At 39.4% G+C, this 25,292-nt stretch overlaps 1 protein-coding gene across 4 annotated transcripts in view; it reads right to left on the bottom strand.

The window, feature by feature from the left end:
• The window catches only part of LAMA3 (laminin subunit alpha 3), a 111,338-nt gene that overhangs the window by 6,157 nt on the left and 79,889 nt on the right, over positions 1–25,292 (bottom strand). For all 4 annotated transcript variants that reach the window (XM_039548990.1, XM_039548992.1, XM_039548993.1 and 1 more), the window contains 25 exons: positions 23,918–23,998; positions 22,417–22,523; positions 19,721–19,771; positions 19,185–19,336; positions 18,537–18,647; positions 18,326–18,437; positions 17,575–17,742; positions 16,259–16,455; positions 14,987–15,103; positions 14,313–14,464; positions 12,832–12,973; positions 12,137–12,236; positions 11,638–11,754; positions 11,375–11,554; positions 9,412–9,554; positions 8,193–8,366; positions 6,900–7,051; positions 6,639–6,801; positions 6,029–6,162; positions 5,397–5,544; positions 4,433–4,552; positions 3,385–3,509; positions 2,944–3,064; positions 1,665–1,805; positions 809–939 (listed from right to left, as the gene is read on the bottom strand). In XM_039548990.1, the coding sequence (XP_039404924.1) occupies positions 809–939; positions 1,665–1,805; positions 2,944–3,064; positions 3,385–3,509; positions 4,433–4,552; positions 5,397–5,544; positions 6,029–6,162; positions 6,639–6,801; positions 6,900–7,051; positions 8,193–8,366; positions 9,412–9,554; positions 11,375–11,554; positions 11,638–11,754; positions 12,137–12,236; positions 12,832–12,973; positions 14,313–14,464; positions 14,987–15,103; positions 16,259–16,455; positions 17,575–17,742; positions 18,326–18,437; positions 18,537–18,647; positions 19,185–19,336; positions 19,721–19,771; positions 22,417–22,523; positions 23,918–23,998 (3,339 nt within the window). The remainder of the gene's footprint in view (positions 1–808; positions 940–1,664; positions 1,806–2,943; positions 3,065–3,384; positions 3,510–4,432; positions 4,553–5,396; positions 5,545–6,028; positions 6,163–6,638; positions 6,802–6,899; positions 7,052–8,192; positions 8,367–9,411; positions 9,555–11,374; positions 11,555–11,637; positions 11,755–12,136; positions 12,237–12,831; positions 12,974–14,312; positions 14,465–14,986; positions 15,104–16,258; positions 16,456–17,574; positions 17,743–18,325; positions 18,438–18,536; positions 18,648–19,184; positions 19,337–19,720; positions 19,772–22,416; positions 22,524–23,917; positions 23,999–25,292) is intronic.

Raw genomic sequence — 25,292 nt, 5'->3', positions numbered from 1 at the left:
TAGTTAGGAAACAAAATGAAACATATATATATAAAAGAACCATTTGACAGATGTGTTTTCTTGTTACATTGTGATTATGCTAGAGCTTCATTAGCTTACTTCTGGGACTTTTTCAGTATGTGCTTATTGACTGCTGTGAAATTGCTCTGCTTTTCCATATTAGACAATGAGCAAGAGTTGAAGCTCTTACTTCAGTACTACAGTGAAATCCTGATGCAACTGAAATTAATGAAAAAGCTGTTATTGCCAACTATGGGATAGGATTTAATTCTTTGTGTCAAAATGGTACAGACAGTATTGAGTTATAATCACCCAAAGTTATAGGCAACTGTTCAAAACTTTCCAGTTCAATTAACATTTATGTCCCTTCATGCATTCCACAGCAACCAGTATGATTTAGGAGCTTTTCAGTAAATTGTCTCTTCTAATATCTCATATCTGCATAACAGATCATTATTGATGGAACAGTCACAGTATTTGCTTATTCCCTGGTCCTTTAACCACCTGTATTACAGGGACACACATGAAGGTTATGGGAAGGGGAAGAACTCCAAAGACTTCAAAGCTCCAGCTAGACAAGCAGTCAAAACTCACACAACCTATAAAAGAAATGCATAGTAGGGTACAGCTGAAACATCACAGGTACCAGCATGTGCATTCATAGACCAAATGTCCTTTCCCTTCATTATTTCGCCATCCTCTGCTAGAAGAGATTATTTCTAGCTATTTATCCAAAGAATGAGTCCCACAAAATTTGAATTTTCTTTCTCCAACCGCAACATATAAGAACCAGAAGAACTGGACTCACCTGTTGTCTGTTTTTATTACTGTCACATAATGCATTGACCCATCTTCATATTTCTTTTCCAGTTTGATTTCCTTATCTCGCATCTTTGCAGTTACAGAGCCAGGACTCAGAAAGATGGAAAGAACATCAGGCTGTAAAAGAACCCCACCAAATGATCAGCTAAATAAATGCAAGAGCCGTTAGTTCTTGCTACTGCCATTAATGCAGTTCTCAGTGGCCTCCAGTAGGCAACGAATTTTCTTAGACTAGTACTGCATTTCTCAGTCATCTAGTACCAGATGTTATATGAAGTTCTGCATGATTAGCATAGCTTCTGTTTCAAAATACCTCTGAAGAGCAAACATTTATTTAAAATATTTGTTTATTTTTCCCAGAAACGAAGGAGTCAGTTCTCCACTTCCCAAATGCCTGGTGTGCACTCACTTCTTAGCTCCTCCAGCCAGCCAGAATGGGGTTCTACTTAAACTTCCCTGCTTTCTGAGGGATCATAGCCAAAACCAATCCCTGTCCTCTGCCTATTTGGACATGGTAACATTTCTGTGTGGGCAGAAAGCCATTTCTTCTTGAGAAAATTTCCAGCCAATTAGGCAACATATTGGGATGGTGGTGTCAGGTGTGTGAGCTATTCTGCACAAAGCTCTAGTTCAAAGCTCAGTTACTCATCAAACTACTTGTTGGCCATGTGAAGAAATTGCCAGAATGCATTTCTCTGGCCTATGACATGCAAGATGCCATGCTCAAAAGGCATTTCTTGCCTTCAAATACAGGAATTTACATGAGACTTATGACACAAACTGACATGACTGATTCAGAGATAAAACCTATCACATATGCTAAAGCAGAATGTGTTTCATACCCGTAGATTGTAATTTAAGAGTGTTCCAGTTGAAGCTGTGGTCTGAAAGCCAAAGCCAACTTGGAAATCCTTGGGAAATGGGAAATCTGCTGCACTCAGGCTCAGTGTTCCCTCCTTGGAGAAAGCTGCAGATCTGACAAGCTGAAAGAGAGAAAATAATGATTTCAGTGATCTTCCTTTTAATCAGAAGAAACGCCAATATGAGACAACGGCTGCCCCACTCAACATAATTGTGATCAGCTCCAGTCAAAACCAAGCACAAAGCAAACCTCAAAAACCATTATTTCAGTACAGAACAGACTGCCAGAGTTAGTTTCACCAGCGTTAACTATGATATGAGAAACTCTAAAAAGGGAGAGGAGACTTGCTGAGAACAATCAGCTGTTCATCTCTAGCTACTCTGGCTTTGAAAGTTTTCACATTTGGGGACACAAAACTGAGTAGCTGGAGGAACAGTTTGTAACTAGGAAGCCATGCAGATGAGCTACATAACTGAAACTATGTGAGTCATAGGACACCTTTTAATATATGAGAAGTTGTACAGATACAGAGAATGAAGACTAGATCCTCTGCAAAGATTGTCCGTGAAGAAAATGCTCTGTGAAAAGTTTAGATGCCACAAGTGAAAGAAAATAAGCACAGACTTTCAGTGCAAAGGGCAAATGAGTAAAAAGGGCAAATGAGATCATGCACCATTAAGTAGCAGTAAGTAGAAGCAGAAGGAGGATAGTTTTCATCTCTCCACGCAGCACTGGTTAAGCCAGCACTGAAATGTCACATTGTCCCATTTTAAAAAGAATGTGGCAAAACTCAAGGATGCACAGAAAATAACTACGAAACAATCAGATGAGTGGAGCCTTAGAATGAGAGACTTCAATGGAAGTAGCCTGTTAAGATATTTCAAGAAAAAAGGCTGAGAAGTCATTTAATTAGGAAGTGTAAACACCTTGGCAAGAGGAAAGACACAGTGCAATATTAAGTATTCCAGCCTAGTCAATAACAGCAACTGGAAGCCAACAAGCTTATATGGTAAATATGAATACTTAATTGTAAACAGTATTAAATAAGAGGGTGGACTATGTGCTGTAACAAGCTATCACAGTGGGGGTGATGTCTCTTTTATTTCTGTATCTTCATACCCAATGCAGGCTCTTTTACTGCCATCATATGTTAACCAAATATAATTTTTGACCTAAGCAAAACATAATGGCCCAGGATTTATAGACAAACCAGAGTCTGTGAACTCCAGCAGAAGCTTTTAAGGAAATTAATTAGTTACCTTCCAGTCATCTGAACATTTCTTGCTGACACCAAAAGTCTTATCAAAAACAACAGATGCAGTGATTGGGGTTTTCACGTTCTTCATGCAGCCCCGGAATGGAGGTGTGGATATATTAAAGCTGGTTCCAGGGAGGGGAAGGAAAAAGAGTTCAGTAGCCTGGCATTTCAAAGCACACACCACTATAGTAACAAGAGATTGAGAGCAATCTTTCTTGTGTACACATACCTCGTGCTGATCAAACCTAATCTTTAGGATGCACCCCAACAAAGATCTCACCGTTAGCCAAAAATCACAGATTACAATCATGTATTATACACTTGATTTTTTATGTCACACTAGATAGTCGAAACAGAGCGTGAAAGAAATTGTGTAAGGAAAGAGTTTAGATGGAGTTTCCCTACAAACCTAAAATATTACAGTCTTTTTATAGTTACTCACCGTTCCCGTAGAAAAGATGGAACTCCACCTAGGTAGTACTCAGTGAAACTGAAGACACGTATGTTGGCTTTAATACCAGGACTGACATACACAACTCTGTTTTTTCGGTCAAGCACCAAAGTAATCTGAAATACACGAATAATGAGAATCATTTCACTTGGAAGAAACAAAGTCATTCCGCTGATTAAAAGTACCCCCAGAGCAGGACACAGTGGTTTTTTCCCCCCTCCTCTTGTTTACTAGTGACTTAAATCAAGGATAACTGCGGTAGTTCTAAGGTACTTTGCAAACTTTGGGAATTTAGTCAAAGCCAAATACCTAAGGAAAATGTTCAACTATCCAAATACAAGGTGAGGTTTTATTTTCATCTGAAAGATTGCCCTAAAGACACGCCTCAGCTAAGATTCAGATATTGTCTTGTATTTGCAGCTGAAGATTCAGAAGCTGCTGCCTGACACAAAAACTAAGTCAGTCATCTGGCTGACGGTAACTTGACCCAGTAGAGCATAAAGATTCCTTGCAGCAGACCCTGCAGCTTACACTATTTAGTTGGAAATATATTAAGGGGAAAAGGGAGAACTAACCAACAAGGAAATCAAAGGTTTTTAACAATATATTTACGATTTCGCTCTGGTACTGCTGCAAAAGAGCTGGACTGAAGCTAAGGAAACAAGCCAACAACAAAGACTGCCGAAGAGTTATCTCTATAAAGATCAGCCCACCCTGAAAAAATAAACCCTTAGGTGGTGAAAACACTAATCTAAGTATGAAACTAATGCAAATAATTGCAATGTACACAGCTATCTTTATGTAAAGCACTGCTCTGACCAAGTTTTTTCCTTTGGTGGTTTCACTGTTAAAAAAACTGAACTATTCACATTAAAGCAGGACAAGAGAAAGATTAATTTTCACATGTCCAAACTAATCCCCAGTGACTTGATTTCCTCACACAAAAGGAAAACTCCACAACTAAACTTTACAACAGGACAGTTTCAGTTAATGTGTATTTTTACAAATAATGATCCCTTGATTCTTTAAAATTACATACTTGTTGATATGTTCCATCATTTACAATTTTTTTGGCTTCTACTTCTTTTGGAGTTTCAGAGTCAAGTTTGTATCTAAAAACTGTACGACCATTTTTAATGAGCACACTGATGAACTGATCCTGAAATAAAAAAAAACACCACCACAATTAAACTGCCACAATTTCAGATATATATTGCACTTTCATATGAATAATTTTAATGAAGCTATCTAGTTGCTTCAAGAAAGCTTTTCAGGGAAATGATAACACAAGGCAGACTAAAACTTTTATTAATCCATCATAATTCCTTTAAACTATTATAAACAGATCTGCTATCAGCTCCAGGTATTCTCCAAATCTCTAAAGGACTTTGTGTCATTTCAAATGTTTACTGACTTTTTACAGCATTGAAAAATTATCCAGAGTATGTCCCAGTGATTGCAAATACACCTACAAGATTACTAGATAAGTAGCAGCACTGTGGTTTTGAGCATCTTTACAGGTAAAAGTCATCATGTCCCTTCCTATATTCTTTCTTACTCTGTTTCCACACATATCTAGATTTGGGAAGAGTGCACTTCCAATTTTGGAGGATTTCAATATTCCAGCATTGATTTGATTCCAATTGCATTTCTCCTTTCCTGCCCCCAGTTCTTAATTCTCTGCATGGCCTAATGGAGGAGCTTCTTAGAATGGTTTTCACTCAGCGCTGACAAAGTAAGTATTCACCAACCACTGTAGAATCATAGACTATCTCAAGCTGGAGGGACCTGTAAGTCCAACTCCCTGTTTCTTGCACAACTACCCAAGACTAAACCATATGACATTACACATACAGCAGACTCTACTAATTTTCCACACAGATGAAATAACACTTCTAAGATATTTCCTTGCAGTTATTACTAAATCTAACATGTTCTTTAATAAGCAAGATTTTTAAGATGTTCTTCAACCACAAAACAGACAGAAGCATTCCACACATTACCCCATTTGCTGCAAAAAACACGATGCCTTCATCTGCAGTCGTCTCAATTGTCTGCTCATACCGTTCTTGTTCAGCACTTCCTTGTCTCACTGTGATACTGGCATAACCAGTGCCCTCGAAATAGCTTTGGTCAGTCTCTTCTTTATACCTGCAATAATTCAATGTCACAGGTGTGAATATATGAGAGCAAGAACTTCTACCACATGTACTTATTGCCATTATAATTTTTAAAAAGATGAAGTTAAACCATTTGGTATAGGTCCAAATTCTGATCTAACCCAAGCAGAGAGAAAGCCTTCTACTGGCTTCTATCAGACTCATATATGGTCTTTAGAGAGGAAATCATTAATGACAGACGTTTTTAAACTTATTGTAATATTTACTTTATAAAGTAGCTGAACACATTAGTCCACAAATTGTGTCTGGATTTTATAACACTTAAATTTAAACAGATGCCATAAACGTGAATCATGTCATTACTGAGGATTTTCTCTAAGAAATGTAATAATGACCAAAAGTTAGAAAAAAATCACCAGTTTAGCTACAGTGGTTATTCTTCTGGATGTGAAAAGGCAAGAATTCATAATGATAAAATCACAGAACTGTGAAACACTTCTGTGTTCATATCATACCTTCTGCAGGGTTGCACTTCAGTGGTGTTGAGATTAAAAGTCCTCTTGAAGTTGTAAAGGCTGACAATACGCTCATTTAGGCTGTGTAACTCAATGCAGCCTTCATAATGAGGATAGTTGAGATTATGTGGAGGCTGAAAAACAGTGTTATTAAAACCATTTCATCAAAATTAGCTAACAAAATTTTACATTGTTATCTGCTAAGACTTACTGCAAACATTATTAAGACAGAATATGACATTCTAAATATATAAAAAAGATATTATATGCTTGTATATAATATCCAAACTGTCGGATACCACCCTAGGTGTACTGCAGCACAATTTAAAAGAGTCACATGGATTGGGAACAGTATGTAGCAGGGCTGAACAGGTTTCATGCTTTCCTCGGCAAGTGAAGTATCAGCATGCTCCCTTCTCTGAGCTCTAGCATTCTACAAGCCAGGCAGATTCTGTAGGAAGTAGCATCTCCTTGCATCCCATCTATTCCTACTGACATAGATAAACTTTTACACATGTGTTTGAAAGACTGCTAGTTGCAATCTTTACTCATAAGAAAAATGGGATTATTAACACCAAATCTTTTTAAAACACTAAGAAGCTCTTTGTACCCTAAAATCTGTTGGGTATCCTCCAACGTAAAAGACAACACTGCTGGGATCAAGATTTAGGAGCATGTCACTGTCTCCACTGCTTGCACTCCTAGGGTTTTCATAATCTGGAGAAACTGAGGTTGCGGCTTTGACGTACTTCAGCTTTGCATACTGGTAAATCCTAAAACCAAAACAGACAGGCAGAATATCACATCACACTAATAAAAGATGTTATTAGCAGGTTTTTGAGAAGACTCTTGTACACCGTGGATCTTATACCTTTCAAACGTAACTTGATCCATAACAGCTTCCTCAGTTTTGCTTTCAGTCAGCAATGACTGCACTCTTATTTCTCCATCGCCATCTCCCAGGTTATAGACACAAGTAAGGTAACCCTCTTTCACAGCCATACCAATGTAGTCCTTGGAGGTCTAAAAGTAGCAAAGCAAATAATAATTAATAAATCTTTAATTTTAATGAAGGTAAAATACCACAGTTACTTCCTCAGAGACATCAACATGCTGTGCATGAGTCATAAGAAATCCACGCACCTAATGATGAGAATTAAGTTTGTAAGTTCTGGGAAGAAAAAATTGTAATCCTATATGTTGCACTGATTCAATTAATATAGTTATAAACTAATTGAAAAGTCATGCGTGGCTTTTTATTTTTGTAAAAATAGTATCTAAAATATTTTTGTCACTTGTAACATCTCCCAGCTAAAGCAATGAAAACATGACACCTTTACTCAGAATCAGACTCAACATCTGTGAAATAAAAAAGATGTTCACAACAACACTCAGTGATGGACAATGGTTCCTACTGAGGTGACTGGAAGAAGTCATTTTCCCCAAAAAATCACATTTTATTTCTTCAAGATACTGTATTTCAGAAGTAATGATTAAAATGCTTTCAATGGATGTCCCAGCTAGTTATTCAGGGGTAAAAATATAAAATCCAGTGTAGAACAAATACCTCTTAACAGCTTTCTGTGTAGGCATGAGACTCACTACAGATACAGCAGCTGTCAAATAACAAGACTAGGAACCCCATGCAGGAAATTTTTAAATTGTTTGATGGTGATTGAGCAAACCTGAATGCACAAGCAGGTCTGCATTATTCTGCATATTCAGAAAACAAAAAAATGAAGAGCTGAGGGGCTGAATTTTAAAACTGAAATGATTGCATTTTTTTTTTTTTAACCAACAGAGAAACTCAGAGTGACTTATATTGTGAAAAGAGTCAAAGCTCTAAGGCAGGAGTTGGGCTGAGTTTGTGCTGACTGCTGCAGAAACTGACAGTTCTGATAAGACTGTGTGATGGTACCCATGACAAAGAAGTAACTTCCAAAGGAGCAAAATAGCAAAGCATCAAAGGCCAAGGCTCAGCCACTTATTAGTTACTTTGCCAGGGAAGGAATGAACAAAACACTTTTACCACCACTTAAAGGCAATTGTAAACAAATAGGCCAACAGTAGCTACAAACTTCAGTCAGAACAGGTCACTTCCCATCCTTTTCTCAAAACACGGTGTCTAGTCTAAAAATCAGATTAAATATCAAAATATACCTACATCTTTATCACCCAGGTACAGGACAAACCTATTTTCCCCCTGTTGGATGTCGGATCTTTGCTGAGGTCTTTGGATAAACAAGGAAAGTGAAGTATAGCCTTTCAGATCTTCAAGGTTGCTCGGAGGTCGAACCTCTACACCAGAGCTGCCATCGAACCTCATAGGAATAGAAACCTGTGAAGAAAACCAAAGTTCAGCATGTTACAATTAACTATTGCTACTGCTCCTATTTCACTGGTGTGTTTAATTGCAAAGTAACCTGTTACACATCCTAGTCATGTTTCAGCCATCAGTTACCACAGATTTGGACTCTGATCCTACCAAACAAAATAATTAGGAAGCAGACTGGATAACACAGTAGTCTGTATTATCAATACTTAACACAGCACTTTTTTATTCCAGACATCTATTAATCAACTGTGCCTCTGTCAAGTATCTACTATCTTCAATACACGGACAGGGAAGGATGTGCCCTGCAGCTCTAAAGAGCAAGTCTGTGAATTATTTAGATGTCTACAAACACATCCTGATGCCTCACTTAGCTGGACTTGACTGTCTGCTGGGAATTACAACACACCTCTGATATTATAAAGACATGTCCTATTACAGCTAAATTCACCATGATCACTGACTCCTCTTATTCTCTGTAACTCTAGGCTATTTGTGGTGATCTCAGGGATGCTTCTTAGGGACCTGACACCACACTATCACCAGCCACTACAGCAGTTGCTTAAATGAGAAAGGGCAGTCTAATAAGGCGCTAGTAGTCAGCTTCTAACATCTTGGAGCAGCTGGAGTAATGAGAGCACAGGGCTGCGCAACTTTTTTGGCAGTATCAGCTTTCAATTGGCCGTGCATGGGTGGAGAGCCCTGTCTCTAAGCTGCAGAGCCAACTCTGTCCCTGCTGCCAAAGCCAGCACAATGTACCTTGGAAGGCAAGAGGCTGCTGAACAAATAAGTATTACAGAGATGCCCTGGGAAAAAAAACTAATGGGAGAAAGATGTAGCAGGATGCTACTGCATCCTGTCATTTTTATGTACTAATTATTATGCTTCCCATCATCACAGTTACTTCAATTGCTGGGCAGTGCCGTTGAATTAAATTTATGCCTGGTCTTTCACACACATTTAAATAAAATGATTTAGAAAGAGAGAGAGGAACGAAAGTACTGTTGTGTATCCAAACAGGTCAAGCATGATTGCAATGCTCAGGACAGACCTTATTTGCAGCATCTCTTGCCTGCTGAATCAGCTCTCTTACGCGATTGATGTTCTCAGAGATGTTGCTTATCGGCATCAGCTGTTGGTTGATACTTTTGATCTTGTTGAACAGATCTGGAAGCTGGTTTGTCAAATTGTTTACTGCAATGAAAGAAAAATCATTGATGTTAAAAAGGAGGAGGAAGGCAAGATGCAGAAATACGGTATCGCTACACAATTATCAGGAAAGCAGAGGGCAGGGTAATGACAGAACAGTTTTGACTGGTCCTACAATATTAGGGAGCTCTCACTAAAAGTAGCAGTTTATACAGAGGTTATTGTACTCTTGGAATTTGTGGCCAAAGGTATTTGCAGAAGCAATCAGAATCAGTACTTCCAAAAATGTTTTAGATAAAGGCCCAGAAAAAAATATTAAGTAGAACAGCAGTGTGGTCTCTAACATTATTATTCAGTGGCTGTGGATGCTAGGGGAGAATGAGGATAAAGTACAGAAGACAGGATTCAGGCTTATGTGCACTGCCTGAGTAGCATCTCCTGCTGCCACCATCAGAGAATGAATACTGGGGTAGGCAGGCTGCTGGCCTGAGCAGGGCACGAATTATACTCCTGTGTCAAGGCTGCTAGTCAGAACTATTTAGTAGTGAGTCTTACATTATCTGGCCAGGTTTATTTCAGGAGAAAAGAAAATATGATGAAAATCTCAACTTTCATTATAACAGGAAACAATTCCTCATCTCCTGTGACTGCAAAAGCCAAAGCCAAAACAAAAACACCACAACCTGAATGTATTTGCAGACTTCATCCCTATGATGCAGAAGGCAAATAAAATGAAATCCAGACCTTTTGTTCTTCTAAATATGACTTATAAACCAGTCTCATAACTTCAAGGATGATTTATAGCCCTGCAATACCATCCAGGACTAGCTCTTGTATTTATATTATTTAAAATGTTTTCCTCTTACTTGACTTTATCAGATAAAACTGCTGAAAAGATGTAAAATGAAGTTGTTTGTGAATGTGATTGTCCCTTATTTTGTATTCAGCACAGACTCTGTGCAATCCTTTTCACTTCATTTCAGCTAACAGACATGTAGCCTAAGGTAATTGTCTAGGGCCCTTCTCTAGCCAATGTAGTAGAAAATCACATAATCACAGAGCAGCTGAAGTTGGAAGGAACCTCTGGAGGTCATAACGTCCAATCCCCATGTTCAAGCAGGGCCACCTAGAGCCAGAATTGTGTCTAGGCAACTTCTGAATATTCCCAAGGACGGAGACTACACAACCCCTCTGGGCAGCCTATGCCAGTGCTCAGTCACCCTCACAGTAAAATAAGTGTTTTGTCATGTTCAGAGGGAACCTCCTGTGTTTCAGCCTTTTACCCCAAGGGCACATTGCTGGCTCATCTTCACCTTGGTGCCCACCAGGACCCCTAGGTCCTTTTCTACAAAGTTTTTTTCCACCTTGGCCACCCACTCAGCCTATACTGGTTCATGGATTTATTTCTCCTCAGGTGCAGGACTTCTCCTTGTTGGACTTCATGAGGTTCCAGGCAGTCTATTTCCACAGCCTGTTGAGGTTTGTCTGGATGGCAGCACGACCCTCTGGTGTATCAGCCACTCCTCCCAGTTCAGTGTCAGGAGCAAACGTGCTGAGGGCACACTCTGCCTCATCACCCAGATCATTAATGAAGATGTTAAACGGGATTGGACCCTGTACAGAACCCTAGGGCACCCTGCTTGCCACTGGCCTCCAAGTCTTTAGAGACCAGCCACGGCACCAGCTTTTAACACATGCCACAGAATGGCCTGAGTCACTTTATTGCATGTAGAAAGGGACAGGCACAGCAGAAAGGAAGCTCACAATACTAACTTTATGGTACGTGCCTGACTTTTGAATGACTAAAGCTTCTGCTGCAAAACTGGCCATGGTCACCTAACAGTGATCTGAAGCACCTGCAATACCTGAATTGTTTGCCTCTGTCAGTGCTTTATTGAAGCTGGAACTCTGTGTGCTTCCATAGTTACTCTTAATTTTTTCCACTTCTGCTTTAATTGGGGCCAGTTCACCCAACACACTATCCGTGACAGAGCTGGCATTTTCTGCCATGTTCCTTGCACTGGTGATGATGCTGTCAATGTCACCTGAAACACAGAGAAATGAACGTGCAAATTCTTACAGTAACAGATGAAAGGGGCAGGCCAGAAGGGATCTCTAAGTAACAAACCTCTGTTTATCCCCTTGAGATTGTTTTGAGCAGAGAGAAGATCAGTTTGCAGTGTATTCTTCTTTCTATCAGCAACATCAAGTCTTTGCTTTAGGTCCTCGAGGTTTGGACCAAGAGCTGCAAAACAGTGAAAGCCCCATGTGAATTTTAAACAAAAATATCAACTTTCTGTTGGACAGGCGGCGTTGCAGCACTTGTCTACACTCTTACACAGCTCATGCTGCCACTGAGCATTGAGTCCACTGCAAAACAAGTACAAGGCAAAGGATTTGCTGGACAGGAGTACTGCAAAGGCATAGAGCATAGCAGAAGCAGGAAATCTACTTTCTCGCCTTTCTGCCATTGGAAATAACCATCACAAAATGTCCCACTGTAATGGAACTAGCTTCTTTTCATTAAACAAGTGCTGCAGGGCTTTGCTGAGATGTGACAATTTATGGTTCAATGAAAGCTTCTCATGCTGTGTCAACATTTCTAGTACCACTTTCTTTCTTAGTACCTTGCAATGTCCTTTTAGTCTCCTGTGCTTGATCCCTGAGTGTACTGCTCTCAGTTTTTAACCTTGCAGCTTTTCCTGATAGGTCTTCTCTCTTCACAGTCTGATAATAGAAGCATGGTACTGTAAGATTGCTGATAATTACATTAAAATTTTAAGAGTAAAAATGAGAGCCCAATCCAATTTAAAGAACGCCCAACTCTACACAGGCAGAGATCTCATGTGAAGAACATCACCTTTAGTAACAACTATCAAGGGTAATTTAAGCATACTACAACCTTGGTCTTTAGCAAACTTCAGATGGATTTTAGGGCATTAGGAGGAAATTACTAGAATACACCTGTTAGATGTTATAACTCTGCTGAAGAGCTTGTGGGTGTTAGTAGTGCAGAGTAAAAGAGTAAAATCACCTGCAGTGATTACCAGGGTTGCCTTGTACAATCTCTTTATTTTGCACTGAAAGCAACAGTCAATATTCATACGGGCAGTCCCAAAAGAAAGGCAGTAATTGGCTTGGTTAGTGCCAAGCCAAGACTAATTCATCAACATGCAGAATAGCAACTCATATAAAGGTCCCAGAAAAATAAAGCATGTCAAGACACACAGGTGTTTGATTTTGGGGCCACTGTGATAGTTAAAGAAAATAAAAATCCGGTTGTAACAACTTTACCATCATCTGGCCACTTACTGACACTTACCGATAAAGCTGAGTCAGCTGCTTTCCCAGCTTTGTTGGCTGCCTCCTCTGCTGCCTTGATGGCACCAATGATATTGTCATAGACAGTAGAAGCCTCCACAGCACAGCCTACCAGCTCATCCTTCCTGGCACTGTTCTTTATCCTGTGGGAAACAGGGAGAAAAATGCAGCCTTCTTCCAAGGCTGCGAGATGTATTCTGAACAGATCTGAACTCACTATTTTCTAAGTAGCACCAATACAGAAGATGTTTTTCAATTAGATCTGTAACTTCATGCTGCAAAAATAGCAAACTTGGAGGCAGACCCAACATGGAAAGACTCTTCAGATGACAGGATAAGTTTAGGCGTGTGGAAAAGCTGTGGTACTCCAAAGCAGCCTTTAAATGATTAAGATAGAAAGAATTCACCAAAGCACGTGGTCAACAATAAGGCACCTCAATCACAGCCCTCCAAATACAATTCAGTTAAGAGGAATTCAGAGAACTGTAGGTTTCACATCATCTCTGGCTGCTCCAGCACCCTGATGAATCACAAGATGGAGCAACTACAAGACCTTTTGTGTTTTCCCCAAGAACCAGCACAGCAGCTCTGGAATCAGAAACAGACAAAATCTCTTCTATCCACTCCCTGTGAACTATTCAATTGTCTAGTATGAGCTGCCTTGTATTTGTGAGAACAGTGCCTTCTTAACTGAAAAAAATCACACTGAAAACTAACAAAAAAAGTAATAAAAATATGGGGTTTTAATCAAGAATTTTCCAGCCAAGTTAGGTATTTTGGAATTAACTTTTTGAGACTTTCTAGTTGGTATAATGACAAAAAGCAAACAATATGCACAGGCAAAAATAAATCAGGATTTCACCTTTTTTTTTTCCATTTTGTTCTGATGTACCACAGAAGGCTTCCAAAACCTCTCTCATAATTCAGTGTAAAGTACAAATAATGGAGAGAGAAACACTTGATTCCTATCAAGTTTATAATATTTTTGCCTTTCTCGAAGATTCCTTGAAGGATGAGAAAACTAAAGGAGGTCTTTTCCTCCATACTGCTAAGCAGGTGTGCCTGAAGACTGCCAGGACGGCATTTATTCCAATTATTTTCCTCAATTCTTTGATATCATAAAAGCATCCTTGAGTATGAGTACCTGAAATAACTCTACCAAAAAAATATGCTAAACATCCTCCCACTCTGTACATGAGGATTTTCTCTTGTTAGTAAGATGTTAATGAAGTGTTAGTACCGTACTATGAAATGGTAATACGGGAGTTCACGCTTCTGGGAGTAAAAAACCAGGAAAAATATGGGAAGATCTGGTTTTTGGAGAAAAAGAAAACTTCTGTACATTGTGAAGAAGCAGAAAGAAACCAGCTTAATTTCTCTAGCTTTGCGAATGGTTATAAAAGCACGTGAAGTTACAGACAGACCATTACAACCACAGATGCTCTGTACAAAAATTACTCATTTACAGAAATGGCAACATACTCTTCCAGTTGCTTTGCCAAATCTTGCAAAGATCTGGCGTGTTCCTCAGCCCTCACCACCAGTGGTTCTTTGCTTGCTGAGGAGAGATTTGCCACTTTTTCATTCATATCCTTCCTTGCACCATCCAGTTGAGCAGCCAGGCTTTCATATTCCTACAGTTTTAAAACGATATAATTTTATTTTTATTTGTACATATTTGATTTTGTCCATGTCTACTTCAGTGTTACACATACCTTGCACCTGAGGAGATCAAAGGGAAAAACATTCCCTTCCAACTTATTCTGCAGGTTACTGGAAACAAGTGGCAGTCATTACATTGTGCTTCCAGACCCATTACATAAAAGCTGAGTCAGATCAAAGACCCTTCTAGCCTAGTATCTTGCCTCTGACGGTGGCTAAAAGCAATTAGCCAGAAAGAAATACAAAAATAGCACAATTGCTTATGGTACTTCTCATAGATGTTCTCCCAAATTCTGGTATCTGCAGCTCAGTGTCTTCCTCAGACACATCGCAACCCTCAAACAAGCTTCTCTTACAGAAACCTGTGCAGGAAGGCTCCTTTTGCATCCAGGATGGGCCATGAGATCATTTCTTTCTTGACTGGCTCAGATAAGCCTCATCTCCAACAAGATATTGGGGTTTTTAACCCTCTCTTAAGGTGGTTAACTTTTTACCTCTTTGCTCTCTTGCAATAATCCAAGTAGACTCTTGGCTTCTGTCAGGGAAGATCGGGCAGAGCTCAGAATATTCAAGACAACATTCTGTTCCACATTTATCTCCTCAATCCGTTTCTGAGGAAAAATGAAAAGTTGAACAACATGTGATTGAGTTAAGAAAAGGGGCAGGAAAAACCTTATCTTGAAACCAAAATTTAAAAAACAAAACAAAACAAAACAACAAACCCATACCTAATCTAGCTGGCAGTAGGATCTACCAAAGGTACAGTCACTTTTTTTTTTTTAAAATACGGACATGAGTGTGCTAAACCAGTGATGCATTCCAGCAAAACCACAATTAAAAGAATGTGTTCTGCAGCACTTATTCCTTGTACTATTTTACCAGCTCTAAAAATCAAACACTGCTCAGTAATAACAGCTGGTCCTTGTCCTGATGAGACCTCAGAATCTGTTCTGTAGAACATTAATCCCAAATAATTTAACAGTATTGCACACATTTTTGCTCCTATCTTTCATGGTTGTTAAAGCTAAATACTTTAAAGAATTTACTATGAAAATTACATCAGCATCAGGAATTTGGTCTAGAAAAGGAAACAAAAACACTAGTGGCAGCTGAAGAGAAGTGGTAAGAAGAGCACTTTTCTGCTCTCATCCTTCCTTCCCTGCTCTCATCAGAGCTGTGTCTGTGTCATGCTGTTCTGGTCACACAAAGAGGCCATAAGCAGCAGTACACTACTGTGGATACAAAAATGCTGCTAGCAAGGATTTTCTTGCTATTTTCTAAGTCCGTGAAAGACTTTTCTCTCTCACAGAAGAGGTAGCAGAGTTCTGTAAACAACCAAACACCTGCAACCTTGAGAAGTCTTCTTTATGATATAGTAGAAAAATATTTTGACAATGGATGTTTTAGGATTTTAGCCAATCACCCCCAAGGGGTGGCTGATCCTTGTCCAATTAGACTATGAAGAAAAAAGTCTATAAAAGAGTTTGTAAAATAATTAAATAAATCAACCTTGCTGCACAATTCCTGCCTGCTGGATCTTCTCTCCTCCTCCCTACAGCTGAGGGACACAGTAATATACCTTAGGGCATTATTTTTTGTAATACACTACATTTATACCTGTCCATACACATAGCAGAAGATGGAAAGAGATCCTGAAGAAAGTCTAAAGAATTCGGGCTGCTTGGCTTTGTGAGGTCAAAAGCAGCAACCAAAACCACTTCTTATCTTCTGAGGTTTAACTTTTTTCTCCTGAACCCAAACATTACCTTAATGTCTTCTAACAGAACTGCATTATCTCTGTTTAAGCCTGCAGCCTCCTTGATTTGTCCCGTCGCATCATTCAGAGCTTCACGAAGGTCAGTGATTTTGGATTCATACTCATTCAGTGCATCCCTCACAGCTTTAATAAGCCCATTATTTTCTTGGTGGTACTTTTGTAGTTCATTCTTAACACGTGTCAGTACTGCAGTATCAGGACCAGAAAGAAAAGTTTTGTTCAGAGAAGAAGGGAACCAGAACGAACTTAGTTAAAAAGGGCTTGACATTTAGGATTCTGAAGATGTACTTGTGTGAACTGAGCATCTTCTGCAGTGCTAATCCAATGCTGCTATAGCAAAGGTACTAGTCAACATCTCACTGGATCAAATCTGCTCACTAGTTTGCGGCTGAAGACACAGAGCACAGATAAATGTTCTCTAAATTAAGTAAGGATGAGGCTGATCTGAAAATACTAATTTTCTTTTTTATATGGAAATAACATAATTTCATCAGCAATTTCATCTACAACGTAGACATCTACAACTGTGCTGGTTATCAAAGCCTCCTCTGTAATCAGTGGAGAGATATGGGCACATTTAATTTCAAAGAACATAGGAACACAAAAGATGTCAAATTAACCACACTCATAAGCATGTCCACTTCACTGCTGACAAAACAGGATACAGAAGAGTCACTCAGAGGTAGGTATCAAGGTTCAAGGTTGATGGAAATTGACTGTCACTCATATGGTCCTTCATATTCCTCTACTATGCCTCTGGTTAGGAGATAAGCCTTTTCTTGATGTCTCTGCTGTCTGGAATCAAGTTTCTGAATGTCCCAATCCAAAACACATGCAGAGAACATGACAGGGAGTACAACTAGTGCAACTAGAACTCCTGAACCTCCTCGTCCTTGTATGATCTGGTCCTTGGACTACTCTAGCGTCTTCTCAAAAATCTATTGTTAAATTAAACATGCAATTCCTCTAAAATAACTCTATGTACCACTGCCCATCTCTTACAATACACAGAAGTATTGCATAGGTGTATAAGGATTGGCTACATCTTTATTTTACTGAGATTGATGTAGTTACAAAAAGAGGATCTACTGGGTTTCTTCCCCAGCTCAACCCATTTTCATCTATAACAACTAAAAATGCCTTTAAATCCCCTCCAGAACTACCACTTTCCTGTTGACTAACAACAGCTACACATCTCAGAGATACACTGCAAAAAGCCCTTCCCTCCACTCCAACCCAGTCAATAATGCTTGATTTAAGACTGATCTTTCTAGAAAGTCAGAAGCTGAGAGAACAAGCACTTACACTGCTGAGCTTCCGTTCTCTCCTTCTCTGCCTCAGCTTGAAGTTGGCTGAAGTTGCGGTTCCGCATCTCTGCCATCATGCGATGAGCTTCGGCCAGTTCTTCAGAGGCATCTCCCAGGGGCAGGTTGTTACCTCCTCCATTTGTACCAGCTATCTGTTCCAAGAGCACTGAAAAAAACACTCTCAAAGTTAAAAAGAGGATGTGCTTAAACCTATTCAAAATGCTCCAATGATGGGGCCAACCTCTTTTCTGAGATGGATCTGCTTCATTAACAAATTCAGCAATAGGCAAGTCTTATTTTTTCCTTAATGAAGCAAATCCATTTTGCATTAATTCTATTAGGACGAAAAGTATCCCATGTCACACAACCAGAGATAGTAAGACAGCACTGGCCTTGGAATTTGTCCCAAATGACCAAGTTCACAGCAATAATTTTAAACTTCTAACTTTAAAGAGCCCATGATAACAACCCAGAACAAAGTTAGACTTGAGTCAGGATAGTCAAATTTGTTGCTCAAAATGTCCCTGTAGTGAAGCTTCTCTGTCCCTTTTCACTTCATAGGGAACACAGGGTCCTAAACTAACATTATATACTAGATTTCTAATAGGAAGAGTGAATTCTACAGCTATAACAAAATTCTGATTTATGAAGTTGTTTTCTAAGAAAACCTCTTACGCTTAATTAAGAATATTGTAAATAAACTGAAAGGACGCTCTAAATCAAAACATGAGTTAGGAATTATTTTTTACCTTGTATATTGTTGACCACTATTTGTATTTGTGAAACCAAATCCTTTCCTTTCTGCTGAGTTTGGCCAAAATTATTAAATAATCTCTCAGCTGTTTTGTAGTTCATTTCAGCCTAGCAAGGAAAAAAAATTATTAGATTGAAAGTATCTGGATACAGCATGCTAATACATAGTCAGGAGATGTGAATTTTTAAATAGATTTGGTAAGTCACCTTTTCCTGGAGAGCATTTAAATCACGATCTAGTTTAAGGAATTCTGTCTCCAATTCGTCTACCTTTGAACCTTGATTATGAACAACAGAACGGTAGTTGTTCAATAAGACCTGAAAAGAAAGGAAAAAACCAATCTAATGCATCACCCATTGCACAGCAGAGAAAAAGTAAAAACTTCACTGGATTAAATCTTTATCCAAGGTAAATAAAAGCAGAATTACTGATATGAAAACTGACCAATTCCTTCCCTGAGGTTTTTATGTGTGAGTATAGCAACCGCTATTCCAACCAAAGAACATTTTTTTAGAATCAATTTTGGTAATGGCAACTGGAATGTTGGGCGGTTTCAGTAATGCAGAGACATGAAGTGCTTGAAAAAGACATAGCTAGAGGGAAACCTCTGAGATATAACTTCCAAGGTGAGCAGGCCTCACAAAAAGCAGAGATACTGATTCTGTTTCAGAGCACGACATGGGAACCACAGCTACATTCTAACAGGTGAAGCCCAGTGCTGCCAGCATCTGGTATTTGGAATCCAGGGTTGATGTATGTCTCCTGACAAAACTGACAAAACTATGGCAGAAGTTTCTGAGTTCATTGCCTATCCACTCAATCTGAAATCTACTTTTCTGTTTCTGTATGCCTACCTTTAAGTCCTTGATGCGTGTTTCCAGGTCTCTCATCTGCTCCAGGGTGTGGGTACTTGCATGGACACTTTGCAGCTGAGACTTGATGAGCTGAAGCTCGTCACCTATTGTGCTCAAATCCTTCAGCAGTGTAATCACACAGCTATCACAAGCTGGAGAGAGCAATGGAAATCAATATGTATCCTTGATATTTAACACAGAGAACATTTCGCTGAGCACATTAATAAGTGACATGCGAATGAAAAGCTTTGAAGCTTGTCAGCTGGTGTTGCCTAAAGAACAAAGGCAAAAATAAAGCCTGCAGCATAAAGGAAAGTGACCCAAGTCAGAAGTAAGGAGGAGGTTCCATTTACATCTGACTAAATGAGCACCTCTTTAATCATTTTTCCAAGTATTTGGTTGAATGTTTGCTTTCAAAACATTCATTACAGGATACCTCAGTCCTTTTTTAAACTCTGTCACCCTTAAAAGAGTCACCAGTATGTATTCAGAGCCAGCTGAAAGTAATCCAACTGCAGATCTATTTTATTACTTACCATCACAATCTTCATTGGGATCCACATCTTTTGGTTCATTATTGAAACATTCTGAAATCACAAGGTTATCATTAGTAACCAAAGTCTTCTTATGGAAATACTACTGAATTTTTTCCCTCACTTTTCATGTTTGGCAGCCATTAAAACATGATGGTGCCCTTTCATAAATCCATATCCACTGTGAATGAGCTGAAATGCTCAGAAGGCTTAAACATGCCAAAATATTCAACTCCCATTTATGCCTTGCTGAAAGCAACGCCTTTTCCATCCCTCAAAAGAAACCTATTGTAATCCCACAATATATGCTACTTGGGTAGCAGCAGGAGACCCTCTCACACCAAGTCTGCCAAATGTATTGCTAGAATTTGCCTAGAATAACACCACCAGGATTGGATACAAGCTTATATCGTTAAAGCACTTTACCCAGGACATAAGTTCAAACACCTTTATCTACTTTAGTATCCAGGTTCAAACCACAGGTTCTGATTCCCCAAAGAATGTCTTACCCACAAGAAACTGAGAAATATTTATGACCTTCCTTCATGCCTGTCACAGCTTGCAAGATTAAGGTATTAATCAAGCTTAAGAGAAATCCACAGTGTGTGCACAGATGGAGGCACTGTACGTAAGACAAGGCATGCAGCTCGGACCACAGACGCAGGTGGTATATAACAAACGCTGCCCTCAGATTTTCCAACAAGCCAGCACAAGTGACTTCCTGTCCAAGGCACTCGTTTGGTTTTTACAAACCCTGTTATAAGAAGCTTAACAGTCTCCAGGTGCATGTGGAGTAACATCCTGGGATCCTAACTTCTAGGAGATAGGAAAGGAACTGGCTCCTAAAAATGCCATCATATAGGACAGGAATCTCCCCATCTTGGTGCCCATGTTCCTTCTACAGACTTGGTCCCAATGCCAAGCTCTCATCTCCTCTTGAAAATGAAAAGGGCTGTGCATCTTGGTCAAAGACTGAACTTGATGATCGTGGAAGTCTTTTCCAACCTTAATGATTCTATATCTTTTCCTCTGAAGGAAAAGGATGCACTCAGTATAGGCTGCTGCTGACAAAGAGTCAACAACAGCTTGCAACTTGTGAGAGGATACAGTGATAAAATTGGACCTGAACTTTAACAGCAGCATGAAACAGCCTGGAACAAACTGCCAAGCTGTGCCATTTCCTTTAGCACTTGCACATTAAGTCATCAGGAGGTTAAACGGGATTGGTAGTGATCGCTGCCACCAAAAGGAGACAAGTCACAAAGAATATATTTTTAAGAGAAGGAAGGAAATTTCTCTGAAATTCAAACATCCGTGCAGTTCTGCTGTTGCGTAATTCAGCTAACACCAGACACATTTCAGCTGTCGCTGTGAAGCACCAATTAAATAAAACTATTATTACAGCTTGTGCACCAACAGTATCAGCCAAGAAATCGTGAAGTGCTGGCCAAGCGCCCAACATCATGCAACAAGAACCTGCCAGAACATGCTGTGCCAATGATCACAGAGGGGTTTATTCCTACTGCACAGAAAGAGACGGCTGATCAGGATAGTTGGAAGAAAACAAACTGGCTTGTTTGTCCTAGCAAACTCTTGCTTCAAAAATAAAGGAATGATAAAACATCAAACACTGCTTGGATCTGTTCCATACAAGGTATAATATAGAGATGTATTACTCCAATGGTGAAACGTGAGATGAGAACAAGCTGTTGAAAAATTGCACCAGCTGCCAACAGCAGTTCACATCACTTGCTGTTTTTCTAATTTCTGTGGCCAAGGAAAGACAATGGGTTCCTTGCAGTTACTAGACTGCAGTATGAACAGCAGTGCATAGAAATGAAGAGTAGGGAAATATTTGGAATTATTAGTTGGAAACTTCACTAGCATATGAGGAAGAAAATCTGTCTACAGGGAAGGAAAAGTGAATTTTTATTGGTAATGAAAATATGGGAGAATCAAGGACATTTCAGGAGCAGTGGCCTGTGTTTCTGAATATAAAAGAGTATCCCAAGGGACCGCGGTGAATCAAGGTAAAGACACTCTGAAGAATGTGACATCAGGCCCTTTACTTCAGAATTCTAACAGATAAAGCAAACATATGCCCATGGCATTACATAAGAGCTTACAAGTAGTGAAGTACATATGTGATTGATTCTGGGAAATCATGGATGTCTTAGCTAGCAGAGCAATGTGTAGCAGGATTTATAGAAGAGCCTCCTGAGTCAGGTTCTAACTTCCACTGTAAATGCAGTCAGCTTGGATACCTAAGAAGGCACAGTGCCTGATGCAGACACTGAAGATTTCACTAAACTGTGCCAAATACATTTTAAAAAGGCATATTGAGGATGCTCAGTTTCCTAAATCCATAACAGACTGGCATGATATGATTTAACCATGTCAGCAGAGAAACCATGACATATTTAAAAACGCTGCTATGAAAGAAAACCAAAATAAAGTTGGCAGAATTTATGAAGGGAAATACAGGATAAAACAGTTTAGAAGGGTAAACCTGATGACTCAGGACAGCCCTTCTATCACTGTGGTGTTATGTTTTGGGAAACGTTATATTTTGTAAAACATTATCTACAGTTCTTGTAAGTCTAGATCTTTCCTTCACTTCAGTTTATCCAAGTACCTTCCTTCTTTGCTTCCCAAAGAGAAAACAATGCTCCCTTCCATGTTCACAGGCCCTCACATACCTCCAGTCAGGTGGTCACAGCTAGCCAGCTGCCCATTATTATTACAGTTACATTTCTGACAGTAGCCTCCATGTTTTTGTGGATTTCCAAAGTATCCAGGAGCACAGCTAGATAAAGAGAAACAAGTAATTTTTATTAAACAGTTGAAGCTAATTTTGTGAAATATACTTTCCCTTGAGATAAAAACCTAGTTATTCTCCTGAAGAAACTTTCAAGAACTTTTGAGTTCGTGTCTTGACTCAGACAGAAGAAATATATTTTTGGTTTACAGTATCCTCTGCACTATGCTAAAAATATCTTTGTGAGCGCTGCAGAATTTTTTTCTAAAAATAAAAGAACTCCCACAGTGCTCTTGTAGGAATAAGTCACGTAATCTGAAAAAGAAACAATGCACACAGATACAGACATACATACACAGAAAATTTGACAAGGCTTAACCAAGCACATCATACCATTCTGGTCTGTCATCCCACCGAAAGCACGTATTAAGGAGGATCACACTGCATCTCACACAGGTGAGATTTCAGCAATGGCACTGAGTGACATCATCACCCTTCTGCTGCGTGATACCCCCTCTTGCCTCCTGCCAGCAAAGCAGTCTGTGTGACTGATCTCTAAGTATTTTAAAGGTAAAATACATTGTTCAGACTGCATAGCTAATATTTCTAGAAGTCACTCTGTGGTAAGACCTATTAGGGTGGTAATGCAGAATCAAAGGGCCATGATGAGCAGCTGAGGTACAGCTAAATCTGGAAAATATCTATAACCTGCAGATTAGACAGGGTCAAAGGCACCAGTCTTGAAGGATAAGACTATGTCCTGCTGTAGGTCCTATGGTCAGATGAGACATCATGACTTACTGGCCTCACATTTCCAAACCAGACAACACCACTCCATTACACTTCAGGTCTCTCTGAATTTGCAACTAAGTGAAATTGGTTCCTCTGGCTACCTGAAACTGCCATGCTGTTCCTCTCTTGACTTGCCAAACTGCTGCAATGCTCCAGCTAAAGAGATGGCTTCAGCCTGGTGTGCGTAAGCTCTGACTGTGGAGCATATCAGAATGATATGGGATGAAGGGTATGGCGCTAAATGTTACGTAGCTCCTGTTGGATAAGACCACTGAGGCACCATTGTGTACACTGGAGGAAGGGGGAAAATGTTTTTAACTTGGAAAGGGGTGAAATAAGCGGGAGTCATTATTACCAGGGTGCAGGATAAGACAAGGCATAGGGCACTTGGGCAAAGAGGTAGACACCTCTTTTTGGTAAAGATGGTGCAGTCAGTAGTCTGTGGAGAATTGCTTTCATTTCTCCAGGGAGCACTGGGTTTGTGACTGGAATTGCACTACAGCAACACTCTTTAGCAGCTGTTCATATAAATAGCTACTCCTTAGGTACATGCACATACTGTGCATAGGTGCCTGTCTGTATGTGTCTGTCCCAACACAGACATCCCTCCTTTCATTGTGTCTCCTGGTTTTGAGAAGCAGGTTGCTCACCGTTCACAACGAGCTCCTGTATAGCCTTCTTTGCAGAGACACTGGATTTCTTCACCGTTTGCCACGCAGCCAGTTGCAAATCTTTAAGAAGCAGCAAAAATATTATTGTGAGCATATGATCAAATAGGTTTTACACTCTAGAGGTTCAGTTTAATGACTTTCAGATTAAAAAGTTTTTACACCACCAAATTACTTCTCAGCTAATTTAATTGCCTCTAGATAATTTACTGTGACTAATTCTTTGAAGTTTCATATCTTTTTGTGTCAATTATTTCCTTAGACTAAAAAAATTATCATTTCCTGGCCCTGTGGACTGAGTATAACAGTTCACTACCAAAAGGAATACCTAAAGTAAACCTTAATAGTGATGTCATAAAATAAAGTCTGGGTAGCTGTTTTATCTTAGTTGGCAAGAATCAATAGCCTGTGCTAGACAACATTTCCTCATGTTTGTACAGCTTTTATTTTCTTCCTTTTTAATGGATGAAAACATTAGAGGATCTTTTTATGTAGCTAATATGTTTAGGGTTTTTTTAACCAAGGCCAAGTAGAGTTGTGCACAATTTTTGGGATCCAAGGATTTAGTTAACACAATGAATATTTTTCTTTGCTCTTTCAAGCAGACTTGTGTAGATTCAAAGTTCAGTGTTTGTGAAGGAAAAGGCAGGAGGTAAAGCAGGGCCACATTTGCTATTTTCACTTTTAATCTATGAACAGTTGGATAAAGCAAGTCTGTGTATCAAAGACAGAGGTCTGCACTAAGAATTGCTGGAATTTGACTAGATGGAAAACTGTCAACTCCAGTAATGCCAGGTGGGTTGCATTTCCTATGTCAGGAATGGTATGCACCACCCTAATCTGGAGTTATGAAACTGCACAGGTTCATGGTCTCCCTAGATATTGCAGAACTCTGAAAGCAAACAATGACTAAAAACATGTTCAGTCAGCCTCAGGCAAGCACCTGCAGAAGAGGCTGTCAAAACCAGATCTATCAGAGAGTTCTCTGATAAGTGATGAACCTGTCTATTGTCTGATGGTGTAAATCTCTTACTTAAGGTTACTTGGTGTGTGCTAATGCACCTGGCAAATACTATGTGGTGCTTTTAGCAATTTATAGCTTAGGGGTTTGGTTTTGGGTTTTTTGGTTTTCTGTTTTTTTAATTTGATTTTATTTACCATGTTTCAGAACTGACCAATGATGACAATCTGGCTAAATATACCATGCATTAAAAATGCAATTTATTGCCCAATTTTAAAAGCCTGGCAACCTTATTAGATCCAAGGAAGTTTCACTTTTTCACTTTTCATCTCAGTATGTTTGCACTTCAAACAGAGCTTTCACAGGAAAAGCAACCATACCCTTTCAGAGTTCCAG

Source organism: Corvus cornix, chromosome 2 (assembly GCF_000738735.6).
Source record: "Corvus cornix cornix isolate S_Up_H32 chromosome 2, ASM73873v5, whole genome shotgun sequence".
NCBI lineage: Eukaryota > Metazoa > Chordata > Aves > Passeriformes > Corvidae > Corvus > Corvus cornix.
This window is presented reverse-complemented; position numbering and strand designations above follow the sequence as displayed.